Raw genomic sequence first — 13,320 nt, forward strand, 5'->3', positions numbered from 1 at the left:
AGCACATCAGGCTTGCTGCAGTTGGGCGAAACATGAAAATAGATTTGGGGGCTAGTTAGAAGATTCAAAGCAAGGTCAAGAGAGCTGGGGAGCTGAATATAAAGTTTTCTTTGAATCTGTTTCAATAACACATGAAAATATTTGCTAAGATGGATGATATTTCCTGCAGGAAATTCTTTCCCTATGCTTCTTGCTATTTAGAAATTGTAGGCCCTAGAAATATTTATTAAAGTCCTTTGGAATCGAAGTATTCAGAAGGGCATAAAGTTTTTTGGGCTTCGAGAGGGGTAACATAGCAGGCAGAGGTCAGCATTAGCAGCTGATAACATTAATATTTTTGCCTCTTGTTATTCTAGCACTCTACCTCAGTGTGACTTCGGTAGGTTTTCACAACTTGATAGAATGTGCTATTTATTTAGCCCCATGATTTGTACTTATTTATTAAACCTTGTTTGTACAAATACATTCCCATTTAGCCATACTGTGGAGGACTTGCTAAAACACAGACTGCTGGGCACCACCCCTGAGTGTCTGGTTCTAGGTCTTGGGTGGGGTGGAGGCAAGAATTGACATCTCTGGGGCACTGAGTGGCACAGTTGGTTAAGTATCTGACTCTTGGTTTTTGGCTCAGGTCATAGTCTGCAGGATGGGAGATTGAGCCCCACGTGGGGTCTGCTTGGAACTCACTCTCCCTCTGCCCCGCCCCCAACAAAATAAATAAAAATACATTTAAAAAAAAAGGAATTGGGATCTCTAACACGTTCTCGGGTGATGCGCATGCTGCTGGTCTGGGGACCGTTCTTTGAGAACCACTGTCCTAGGCATTCACCAGTGTATACTACCCCACCAAGAAAGCAGTCAGCGAAAACAATAGTGATGTAATGAGATTTGTTAAGAGGAAATGTTTTCAGGGGCACCTGGGTGGCTCAGTGGGTTAAAGCCTCTGCCTTCAGCTCAGGTCATGATCCCAGTGTCCAGGGATCGAGCCCCACATCTGGCTCTCTGCTTGGCAGGGAGCCTGCTTCCTCCTCTCTCTCTGTCTGCCTCTCTGCCTACTTGTGATCTCTGTCTGTTAAATAAATAAATAAAATCTTAAAAAAAAAAAAAAGAGGAAATGTTTTCAGTGATGGGAACATGGGTATATTTTCCTAACCTGAGTTAAGGATAAGTCATGAAGGCTTATGGAGAGCCTCTTTTTTTTTTTTTTTTGAAATTAAGTCAGAGAATTCGAGGATTCTTGTGCTAGAACAGACCTTAAAATCATCTAGCCAGATACAACACCCTTCTTTGTGAAAAAAGAGATTAAGATTCTTAGAGTTGAGATCTCTCCAACTTCAGGATTTTTCTTGTTTTTTTTTTTGCTTTTTTGTTTTGTTTTGCTTTGTTTTTAAGAGGCAGAGCCAGGAGACATGATGGAACAAAAAAGCTATGTTAGGGAAGAGAGCTTTTACAGGGACTAATTATCCAAATATAAAAGGAACTATTTTAGTATTTATTCAACCACTTAATATCCTCAAATTAAATTCAGTCCCAAAGTTTATTTGTATTTTTTTCACCTGTAGTGACTTTAATCACCCCCCCATAGTGGTTTTAACAGTTATTTTTTTCCAGTTGCAGAGAGTGTTTGGTGGCTTAGTTCTTGGGTCCACAGCCCTAGATTATTGGGAAATCTGATGCTAGAGGCAGTACAGTGAAAATGTTGGTAAAAGTTAGGCTTTGAAAATGGCAGCTATTATGATTAGATAAGAAAAATAATATATAAAATTAGAAGGGGAAGAGGGAAATGATCATTATTTACAGATTCTGTAAACCCAGAAATCCCGATCAAATCAACCAAAAACTACCACAGACAAAAAGGATTTAATAAGGTCATTAGTTACAAAATTAGTATTAAAAAATCAATAGTTTTGATCTACAACAACAACAACCAGTTAGAAAATATAATGAAAGAAAAAAAAGAAAAACAATATAATGAAAGAACTAAATACCATTTACAGTTATGACTGAACAGATTAAATACCTAGGGAAAACTTAGCAAGAAATACACTAGATGTGTGTGTGTGTGTGTGTGTGTGCATATATCTATAAATAAACCTTACAGATGTTAACTGAAGGATTTAAAAGAAGACTTGGTAAATGGTAAAGTATATTCTTTTTTAAAAAAGATTTTATTTATTTATTTGACAGAAAGAGCCAATGAGAGAGGGAACACAGGCAGGGGGAATGAGAAGGGGAGAAGCAGACTTCTTGCTGAGCAGAAAGCCTGATGTGGGACTCGATCCCAGGACCCTAGGATCATGATGTGAGCCGAAGGCAGAGGCTTAACTGACTAAGCCACTCAGACGCCCAGTGTATTATATTCTTGGCTAGGATTGTTCTCTAAGTTTTTTTTTTTCACTTTATTTATACATATTTAATTAAGATGAAATAGGCATAAACCATAAAGAAAAAAAATCAGGATAAAGTGTCACTTCCATTTTGTAGGGAGGGGTCAGGAAATGGAACAGATTACCTGGGAAACATCCTAAGACCACCCCAAAGTAGTGAGGTCACAGAATATTAAAGACAAAATTAAGTATTATTCCACTTAATCTACAAATGAATAAAGGGAGTCAAAACTTTATCCTATTTGGTATAAGAATTTTTACATTTAATATATAGTGAATCATTTCTCAGAAAGTAATACCGGTAAGTTTTAGAAGAAAGAAATTTCCATTACACAACTGACTAGAAAATCTCAAATGCAACTAAGCAGCTATGCTATAGCTCAGTATGTACCATTACATTGTTCTGGGCTAGTGTACATTTCAGTTTAACACAGAACTGCATTTTGGGTTTTAGAAAGGCAGCAATAGTTATATTTTGGCTTTTATTCTAGATGCTTAACACAGTTAAGGCGACAGTTGAAGCGTATTAAGTAAAGGTAGTTCTAATTAAATGATGATCAACACAATCTCTAGCAACCTACATAAACTGTATAATGCTTACATGGAATGAAACCAGTGTACTTAATTGGTATTTTACACGCACACACACTCACACAGAACTAAAAAAACATCAAAAGCAGTCATTCTACATGTACTATGGTTACACATTAAAAATGCAATTATACCATAGAACTAAAGTAATATGAACAGCACTACTTGATATGTAAGATAAAGGTGACTGGTTCTAACACAGAGCTAAGCCTGTATCAGTCATTCTAATCATAATGGCTTGTAAAAGCACTGGGTTTCCAGTAGAGAAACTACTCTATGAAAATCAGTTAAAATCTGTCCAAAGTTTCACATCAGTAAAACCAGGATAAGGCTACAATGATCTTGAAGTGTGAACAAGATATCCAATCAGAACAGTAAGATTCCCAGCCATAATGTAAGATAGAAAGGTCTTCATGCAGCATATGCTCTCTGGCTCCTAGAAAGCTTCATGTGCATAATATAAAGTTAAGTTGCCCAAGAAGTAAACTGGAGTTCAGTGAAGTTTCCATTGTGCCATGACTTTTAAACCTCAGGAATGGTATGATCCATCAGGCTTTTCATAATGCTTGGTGCCATCCGTTTAATAATATGTTCAAAGATAAAAGCAGGCATGATTGTAATAGTAACTACAGTCTCAGATGTTGACAGTATGTCTGCAATTTGAGAATCCTTCAGCCCAATGACATTCTGCCCATTGACTTCACAGATGTTATGTTCTGTGAGAAGACCATTTCTGGCTGCAGAACTATCTTTCACTATGGATGTTATCTTTCCATTTTTAAAGATAAAGCCAACATGTCCAGTACTATCCTTATGCATGGTAACTGTCCGTTCAAAGGGCCTGTCACGAACAGTCATAGTAATCTTCTCTCCAAAAGCCTGTTTGAGTACCTTGTGTGCTTTATCGGAGCTCCAGCCTGCACAGTTTTCCCCATTGATCTGGAGTACTTGGTCCCCAAATCTCAGACCAACCAATGAGGCTGGAGAATTTGCCTGGACCAGCTGAACAAATATGCCATTATCTATTGATTTAAGCCTGAGCCCAATTTTTCCATCTTGATCCTTACACAAAATGACTTCACGAATCCCTTGCTTAATTTCTGCTCTACGAATTCCAACATCATTACCAGTTACAGGAGCCACCATATAGTTCATACTAGAAGGTCTTGCCACCAACTGCCCCTGAACTGGTGCTCCAGGGACCACGGCCATATTTGCACGGATTTCTTCATTTAAACTCAGGCCCATGTACTGGGAGAGCTCCGGATACAATTTAGGATAGAGATTTCCATCTTGAGAGATGGGAGCAGAAGCTTCAGACAAAATTGCTGGGTTGCCAGGGTTTGCAGAAAAGGCAGTCTGAGCCTGAATAACTTTGTCTACCTTCAGGTCTTCAAGAGATGGGTACAGAGACATTTTTGCAGGATTTTTCTAGGCCACAAGGACCCGCTCGCCGCCGTTGCCGCCCCGCCGCCTCCGGTAACTGGCCGGATTGTTCTCTAAGTTTATCCATAAATTTACAGCTTCCTTAGTTTTTAAATAATTTACAGGAAAATTCCTACAAATAAGATGACCTATGGCCAGTTGTTAAAATTTTTAGGACTTTACGGTCATTAACATATTTTGATGCTTCCCTGATTTTGATGGAGGCATTATAGAAAGTCCAGAAGTAGACCTAAAAGTTACATTGAATATTTTATAATTGGGTAGTTTGTATCAGTAGGGAGTAGTCATCTGGGGGAAAAATACAGTTGGATTTCTTCCTTACTCCCTATACTAAGATAAATTCCAGAAGGTTCAAAACTTAGAAAATGAAACTAACATGAACAGACATTTTTCCAAAGAGGACATCCAGATGGCCAACAGACACATGAAAAGATGTTCATCATCACTTACCATCAGGGAAATGGAAATCAAAACTACGGTGAGAGGGGCACCTGGGTGGCTCAGTCACGTTGGCGTCCGACCTTTGATTTTGGCTCAAGTCATGATCTTGAGGTCGTGGAATAGAGCACCACATCAGGCTCCATGGTCAGTGCAGGGTCTGCTTCAGATTCTCTTTTCCCTCTCCCTCCCCCTCTGCCCCTCTCCTCACTCCTGCTTGCTCTGTCTCAAATAAATAGGGATGCCTGGGTGGTTCATTTGGTTGAGTGTCTGACTCTTGGTTTTGTGCATGTCGTGCTCTCAGGATCGTGAGATCAAGCCCCGTGTCGGGCTCTGCCTTGAATGGAGAGTCAGCTTGAGGATTCTCTCTCCTTCACCCTCTGCCTGTCCCCCACTCTCTCTTTCTAAAATCAATAAGTTTTCAAATATATATAGGTAGATAAGTCTTTTTTTTTTAAAAAGCACAGTGAGATACCACCTCACATCTGTGACAGTGGCTAAAATCCACATACAAGAAACAACAGGTATTGGTGAGGATGTGGAGAAAAAAGAACACTTATGCACTGTTGGTGGGAAGGCAAACTGGTGCAGCCATTATGGAAAACAGAATGGAGGTTCCTCACAAAGTTAAAAAATATAACTAACCTACAATCCAGAAATCACAGTCCTGGGTACAAGAACACTAATTCAGAAGGGTACCTGCACCCCTATGTTTATAGCATCATTATTTACAATAGCCAAAATACAGAAGTAGCCCAAGTGTCCATTGATTGATGGATGGATAAAGAGGATGTGCCGCTTATATACAATGGAATATTATTCGGCCATGAAAAAGAATGAAATCTTGCCATTTGCAACAATGTGGATGGAGCTAGAGAGTATAATGCTAAGCAAAATAAGTCAACCAGAGGAAGACAAATACCATATGATTTCACACATATTTAAGAAAGCAAGCAAGCAAAGGAAAAAAAGACAAACCAAGAAACAAGCTTTTAATTATAGAGAACAAAGTAGTGGTTACCAGAGGAGAAGGGGAAGGGGCGATGGAGATTAAGGAGGGAACTCGTCATGACGAGCACGAGGTGATGTATGGAAGTATTAAATCACTATATGGTTCACCTAAAACTAATACAACACTGTATGTTAACTAACTGGAAATAAAGTGAAAACTTAAAAAAGAAAATGAAACTGTAGGGGTGCCTGGCTGGCTCAGACCGTGGAATGTGGGGCTTTTGATCTCAGGGTTGTGAGTTCAAGCCCTACATTAGGTGTAGTGATTACTTGAAATGAAATCTTTCAAAAAAAAATGAAAGTATGAAAGTGATAGATATTCTTAATGATCTTGGATTTGGGAAGACTTCTTGAAACAATTCAGATTTCAAGAAGAGAAACTATTGGTAAATTTGACTACAAATGAAAATTTCTACAAGGTAAAAATTATAGATACACACATACATAAAATACTGTAAAGCCGAAAGAGAAATGATGAATTGGGGAAAGTATTTGCAACCCATATAGCAAATAGAAGCCCAATTTCTTTTAGATAAGAAGTGCTCTTGCAAATCAATGAGAAGAAGACCAACAACCTAGTAGAAAAATAGGTAAAGTACATGAACAGGCAGTTAGCTTATAGAAACAGAAATGTAAGCAACTTATACACACAGGTAAAGATACTCAAGCTTACTCTTAAGTTCAGAAGCCTGAATGAATACCACTTTTCACCTACCAGAATGACAAAGATCAAAAATTTAAATAGTTGTGCAGGTAGAGGTGTGAGGAAAGGAATACTCACGTATACTGTTGATGAGTGTGAAAACTGGTATGCTTTCTTTAGACCACAACTGGGGATATCTGTCAGTATTTGAAATGAAATGCCATCTGGTTTAGCAGTTCCAATTTGAGTATCTCTCCTTATAGATGTACTTACTTGCAGGTGTTGTCAAAGCTAATGTAAGGATATTCCTTGTAGCATTGTCGATAATAGTGGGAGACTGAAAACAACCTAATTGTTGATCAGAAGAAGATTCATTGAGTTATTACAATCATATGATAGAATTCTGTGCAGCCATTAAAAAGAATATCACGAGACTATATGTACTTATAGTGTGTCATTTCCTCCACTTCTAAGCAGAACAGGTTTAAGAAGGATGTATTATGATAATTCTCTATTTTTTAAAAGATTTATTGGGGCGCCTGGGTGGCTTAGTGGGTTGAAGCCTCTGCCTCGACTCAGGTCATGATCCCAGGGTCCTGGGATCAAGCCCCGCGTTGGGCTCTCTGCTCAGCGGGGAGCCTGCTTCGCCCCCATCCCCCCACCTGCCTCTCTGCCTACTTGTGATCTCTGTCTGTCAAATAAATAAATAAAATCTTTTTAAAAAGATTTATTTATTTTAGAGTAGTGCGGTGGGATGGGGGGATGGGAGGGGTAGAGTCTCAAGCGGACTCCACACTGAGCATGGAACCCAAAACAGGGCTCAGTCTCATGACCCTTAGATCACAGCCTGAGCCAAAACCAAGAGTCAGACACCTAACTGACTGCACCACGCAGGTGCCCCTCTACTTTTTTATAAAGAAGGGGAGAGGGGCACTTGGCTGGCTCAGTAGAGCACTGTAACTCTTGATCTCAGGGTCAAGAGTTCAAGCCCCATGTTGGGTGTAGAGATTACTTAATACAGATTATTTTAAAAATGAACCAAGAAAAGAAAAACCTAGAAGGAGAGAGTGTTGTTCATAATATAACAAACATTTTTACTTAACTCATTATATCAAATATTGTTTTATCTATAATGAATGTTAAAAATAATATACTTTATATTTTTTGGACCAAGTCTTTGAAATTTATCTTTATATTTTACACTGGCAGCACATTTCAATTTGGACTAGCCACATTTCAACTACTCAAGAAGCACATACAGCTACTGGCTCCTGCATTAAACAAATTAGGTGTAGAGAGTAAAGGATGCTGGGCTAGAAGTTCAAAGACCCGTGTGGCCCAAAGCCAATTGCTGTGACAGTATACAAGGAATTTGCTCTTTCCTGGGCCTTATGTTCCTCAGATAGAATATGAAGGATTAGACTACAGCTCTACAGTCCCTTACCAACTTTAAAATTTAGGGTTCAATTATATTGTTTCATATTACTTACCAAAGTCAAAAATGTACTTGTGTTTTCTTTCAGAGACCCTCTTTTCATGAGCACTCCTAAAATTCTGTGTTTGTAATCTAGGGACTATGTTGTTATTGTTAGAATAAGATTCTTTGTTTATTGGTTTCTTTAACAGAAAAATGTTACTCAGCTGCATACATGATGTAAGCCAAGTAGGAATTGGTCAGTTCTTTTAAAAGAATTAAGCCAGGTTTGAGACTTTGCTAATTCTAATGCTGTATAGAGAGCTTGCAGAGAGTAAAAAAGAGTCACTTCAACAGTATCTAAAGAAAGAGTAACTATTGAAGGAGAAAATTGAGAGACAAAGGGTTTTCTTTTTTCCTGTGGGTTTTTTTTGTGTGTATCATTTATTCATTTATTTTTATGAACATATAATGTACTATTTGTTGGAGACAAGTTTTTAAGGTACAATTCCGTTTATAAAATTCATTTTTCAGAAGATAACAGCTGGTAGTTGTCTTTGAACAAGAGAGAAGGAGAACAATATAGACACAAGATCTGAACCAGGACTACAGAATTAGAATCACTGGGGAGCTTTGTTAAATTCCCATTGGCCATTCTATACCCCAGAACAGTGGGTTTCAAAGCATGGTACCCAGAGTATCAATATCACCTGGAACTTGTTAGAAATGCAAAATTTCAGGCCTTATGTTGAGACCTAGCGAATTGGGAACCCTGTGGTGGTGCCCAGCAGTGTGTTGTAACACCCCCCTGGTGAATCCCATGTGTAGTCAGAGTTGAGAATTCTAGAGCAGGAAATTTTACAGGACAGAAACCGCAGGTGGCTTTCATATTGAGTGCCAGCTTTCATCCTGTATCAGCCATGGGGATGGAGTTAGAGATGCAGCGCAGTCTGCCTGCTAAGTATTTGCCATTCCTGATTTGGGAATTGGGGTAATTTATTGGCATTATAGGTGGTTGGATGGATTATAGGATGTTCCATTTCACAAACAGAAGTCAAGAAGTGTTTTATCCAGTCAGCTAAAAAGAAAAAAAAAAGGAGAAAAGGGGATAAAACAGGAAAAAGAAAAGGAAAAAACAAACAAACATTGGAACAGAAGCCACAAAAAGTTGGGCAGGATGGACTAGTATACTGGGTGAAATGTTATAAGTGAGGAAATTCGGGCTAGATTACAAAATATTTCATTTATATGTAAGGGTTTCTTAAGTTCAAGTGTCATGAGAATTTTAGGCCCACTTTATGATCTGTCATCAGTTCTGTTTGATCAAAAAGTACTGAAGGGCTTGTTCAACCCTTTATCATTTGGCATTAGAGGATACATTTCCACTTAACATTTAGACTTTTGATAGGATGCACTTAATACCGGTTCAGTAAATTCAGAATGAACTAAACCAGAAAATAAATATATTTTCCAAGCATAAAGAGGTTGTCACTGACTGAGAAGGAGTTAATGTGTCACATTCTTTTGATTTCTACTCCTCGGGAGAAATCACAGCATCTGTAATTTCGGAGGTATATTCTGAAGAATGTTATATTGTGATTTCTCTAAGCTAAATCTGAGAGATCTGTCTGGGAGTTTGCAGCCCTGACAAAATAAGAATGGACCCATTATAGGATCGGGTTCATTTGATTTTTCAAAAGTTAAGGGAAATACGCAGATCATTTCAGAGACTCTTTCTGCTCTGCCTTCTTGGGAGGCAGATGAAGGAAAGCAGGCTGGGCTGTTGCAAGGGTTGGGAGCTAATTTTTTTCAGATCTCGGCAGTACAACTTCTACAAGCCCTTTCTGTGTGTATTTTCCTTTTCTCCTCCCCAAATACTACATTTTACCCGGGAAAGCCAATTTCGATAATTTCCGAAAAGCTAGGCATTATAGCAGAATTTGTTCCTCTGAGGAAAAAACCTCTCCTTCACTATTGCGGTTAGAACCTGCCTTTCATACCTGAGTAAAAATAAGTCTGATACAACTTTTCTAATCATCACATTTACTATAGAAAAGATGATAATGCTAATGAGACCATGGTTATCTACTAAAAATATGATTTCGATTTTTTTGTATTAATTTCAGAGTGTTTGGCTTGTTTTGTGAACTGGGGTCTGCGTATAAAGTGGTTTTCAGCACACTGGTGATAATTGTTGAACATCTTCCTCAGATAACAAACATGCATTTCCACAGCTTTTTGGACAGAACCACAGTTAATAATTTATTTACAGGAAAAAGGTGTGGTTTTTAAAAATCATTAGTTTCTCATCTTATGTTCTGGCATTTACATTATGAAACTTCATCTCAGTGTATAGACTTACCTTGTGTTTCCAAAAGGAAAGAAGTGGCTTTTCTGCAAAGCTAAACAGTTTTGACTTTATTGTCTGCTACGAAACAGCTGCTGATACCAGAAAAATGCCGTCTCATCATTGGACCTGGGGTGTCCAAAAGAAGCAGGGAAAAAATGACTGTAGCTCCCTGTCTGCCCTGGCCCTCTTCTCTTTTCTCTCCGTTTTCAGTTTTCATTGCCGTGAAGAGCAGGAGAACAATATTCTGCAATTAAGGATTCCATTAAGTTGAAGAAAAGAGCAAATGGGGGATGTTTGTTCTCCAAGCTGAAAAAATTTTGTCTGGGGTGGGGGGGTTGGATAGTGGTAGTGGTAGAGAGAGAGGTGGGTGGAGAGACGAAGTCAGGGCTGTTTGTTGAATATACTGTTAAGGACTGTTACCATCCTAATTAATCAAGTTAGAAATTACAGCTGTAGTCGGTTTCCCCCCAATTCTTGTTATCAATTTTCTTCTCTTTTGAGACAAAGCAAATATAAATTTTGTGTTCATTTGTCATTCGTTCTTTGACTTCAGCATCTCTGAAAATAACAATGTAGCACAAAAGCCCAGTATTTACCTAGTTGTAATGTGGGTTGCCATGGTGTTTTGCAAATTATTGCAATTATGTTCACCATGCGAGTCGCCCTTGGTAACTGGCGAAAAAACTGATAATCCTGTTTTGAACAAAAGGTCAAATTGCTGAATAGAAAGTCTTGATTAACTAAAAGATGTACAAAGTGGAATTATTTCCTACCATTCAGAAATAGTTCTTGATCGGGTTTGGGGGAGGGGGTGAGTAAGTACATCTGATTACTGAAGTACAAAGCATTGAAAGGATGTTGTCTTGAGCCTTTCATGTAGTCTTAATGGTGGCTTTTTTGTCAAATTTACCCATTTGCCGCATTGAAAGAGGCAGCTGCATTTAAGCTGGAGAGACGGTGCTTTTTCAAGAGTTCAGTGCAAGGAAAGTTCTCAGCAGTATCTGCAGTTTACTAGTAGCCCCTGGTCTATTAAAACTGATGTGCCGCATTTGAGCCCATTGCTCTCAGTACTTGTGAACCCCTCTGGCTGATGATCTAATAAAGTGCTCTTACTGGACAATCTCTGATCAGCTACTTAGAAAGAAGCTTGGGGGAGGGGCAGGAGGGACACCCTCACAGGCAGTCAGACTTGGTGTAGGCCAGAAGAGTCTTGAGCGAGTGGCCAAACCGAAAGGTTTGTCCTGATGATAATCGGTGCTAAGCTGTGATCACAATTTTTCTTCTGGAAGGAAATCTTAATTTTATTCAAAGTTGAATAAGAAAAGATTAAGCATGTCTTTTTGAAATTCAAAAATCCATCTTTGTGGATTTGTTTCTTAAATTATAGGCATCCATAAAATACATGATCCCATGTTTATGTAAAACCAAAAGTTTCCCAGGTTACAGCCAAAGGTCAAATGGATTTTATCTCTTCTGTATCTGGCAGAATGTCTGGGGGAGTAAATTTCGAAGGCAGGGGGTCTCTTCTTTTCTTAATGGCCACCTGAAAAATCAGTTCTCAAAACTTTTGAGAGTGTGTGAAAGTGCATGAAAGCAAAGCAAACCTTAACAAGTTTGTGGGTTTACATTCTACGTCACCTAGCAACCCCCTGGCTCGGCCAGATCTCTTGTCCACCCTTAGTTCTGTTTGCAGACTATTCAAACGGCCCTTCGAAACCATGAAAGATATTCAGTTTCATTAGTACCATTCTCAAGGAGAAAATAATTAAAGTTAAATGAACAAACATTGCCTGGTGATGGTTTGAACTCCATTCTGATTTTAAGATCTCCTTTGAGGCACTTGCATAGATAGTTCAGTTTTAATGTTTGTTGTTCACTACCCAAAGGCATATCGCATTAAACTATACCAATAAATTACTGGCCTGCTAACAAACAAATAATAAAAATTACTTTTAGCTAGACTTCAGCAAAGAAAAGAAACTCTGCTAATAATAAGGTTCTAGGCATGCCCACCTGATTGAATTTTTTTAATTTGATTCCTACCCTGGACATCTGAGTTGATCCGTATGTATGTTGAATAAAAGGCAGGGGAGGGGGTGTGGGGAACAAAGCCCCTCTGTTTAAAACGGATTTATTACCTACCTTCAGATATCCAACATCGTAAAGAAAAGTATTCAAATCATATTCCATAGAAGGCTGTGTGCATTTTAATGAATGGCTCGATTTAATAAATGATTCTACTGCTACTAATACATGCCCTGCCACTTTCCACTTGGGAATAGCTATGTGCTTAAGTCGACCTATTTTTAAAATTTCTGACTTAGTAAAAAAAAAAAATTTTTTTTAAAGAAAGACATTTTAGGGCCTCCTGGTTGGCTCAGTCGTCAAATGTCTGCCTTTGGCTCAGGTCGTGATCCCACGGTTCTGGGATCGAGCCCCACATCAGGGCTCCCTGCTCAGCGGGAAGCCTGCTTCTCCCTCTCCCACTCCTCCTGCTTGTGTTCCCTCTCTCACTGTGTCTCTGTCAGACAAATGAATAAAATCTTTAAAAGAAAGAAAAGAAAAAGCATTTTTTCATGTGCCCTTTTTTTCCCTCATAAGCACGTTTGCTGAAAATTCATCTTGGTAACAGCCAAGCATCTGTGATATAGTTCAAAATATTTTTCACATGTATTAGTGATTCGATTGTATTGAATGCTCTCAGCAAAACTGTCTCTTCCTTCATTAGTAACAGCTTTCTAATTATAAAAACAACATATGCTTGTTGTAGAAAATTAAGAAACTACGGAAACAGAAGAAACCACCTACAGATAACCGGTGATGACATTTTAGGGTAGTTCCTTCCAGTCTTTTTTTTTTTTCCCCGTGTACACACTGATGAAACTAAGGCTTGAGTTTACTTTTGAGGTTTTATTTGTTAGTATGTGTTCATAGCAAAGGTGAAGGTTTTTCATCATTGAAGAGTTGAGAGTCAGGAGTGGTCGCACAAGTCATGAACAGTTTTCCTGAGAGGCTTCATCGATAAAGTATTCATACAAGC

General features: G+C 38.6%; 2 protein-coding genes across 3 annotated transcripts in view; one reads left to right on the forward strand and one right to left on the reverse strand.

Moving 5' to 3' along the window:
* The window catches only part of POLA1 (DNA polymerase alpha 1, catalytic subunit), a 307,449-nt gene that overhangs the window by 180,019 nt on the left and 114,110 nt on the right, over positions 1–13,320 (forward strand). The gene's annotated exons all lie outside the window — the stretch shown is intronic.
* LOC106003455 (syntenin-1-like) lies at positions 2,629–4,460 on the reverse strand. Its single transcript, XM_045089424.1, has one exon. The coding sequence runs from the start codon at positions 4,392–4,394 to the stop codon at positions 3,501–3,503; it is 894 nt and encodes a 297-aa protein (XP_044945359.1). The 5' UTR covers positions 4,395–4,460; the 3' UTR covers positions 2,629–3,500.

The sequence above is a fragment of the Mustela putorius genome, unplaced genomic scaffold, assembly GCF_011764305.1.
Source record: "Mustela putorius furo isolate JIRA1106 unplaced genomic scaffold, ASM1176430v1.1 tig00003836_pilon_pilon_pilon, whole genome shotgun sequence".
Classification (NCBI taxonomy): Eukaryota; Metazoa; Chordata; class Mammalia; order Carnivora; family Mustelidae; genus Mustela; species Mustela putorius.

Bases quoted from the DNA above. Each gene is read 5' to 3' on its own strand.
- LOC106003455 (XM_045089424.1), bottom strand. From the start codon at position 4,394: ATGTCTCTGTACCCATCTCTTGAAGACCTGAAGGTAGACAAAGTTATT.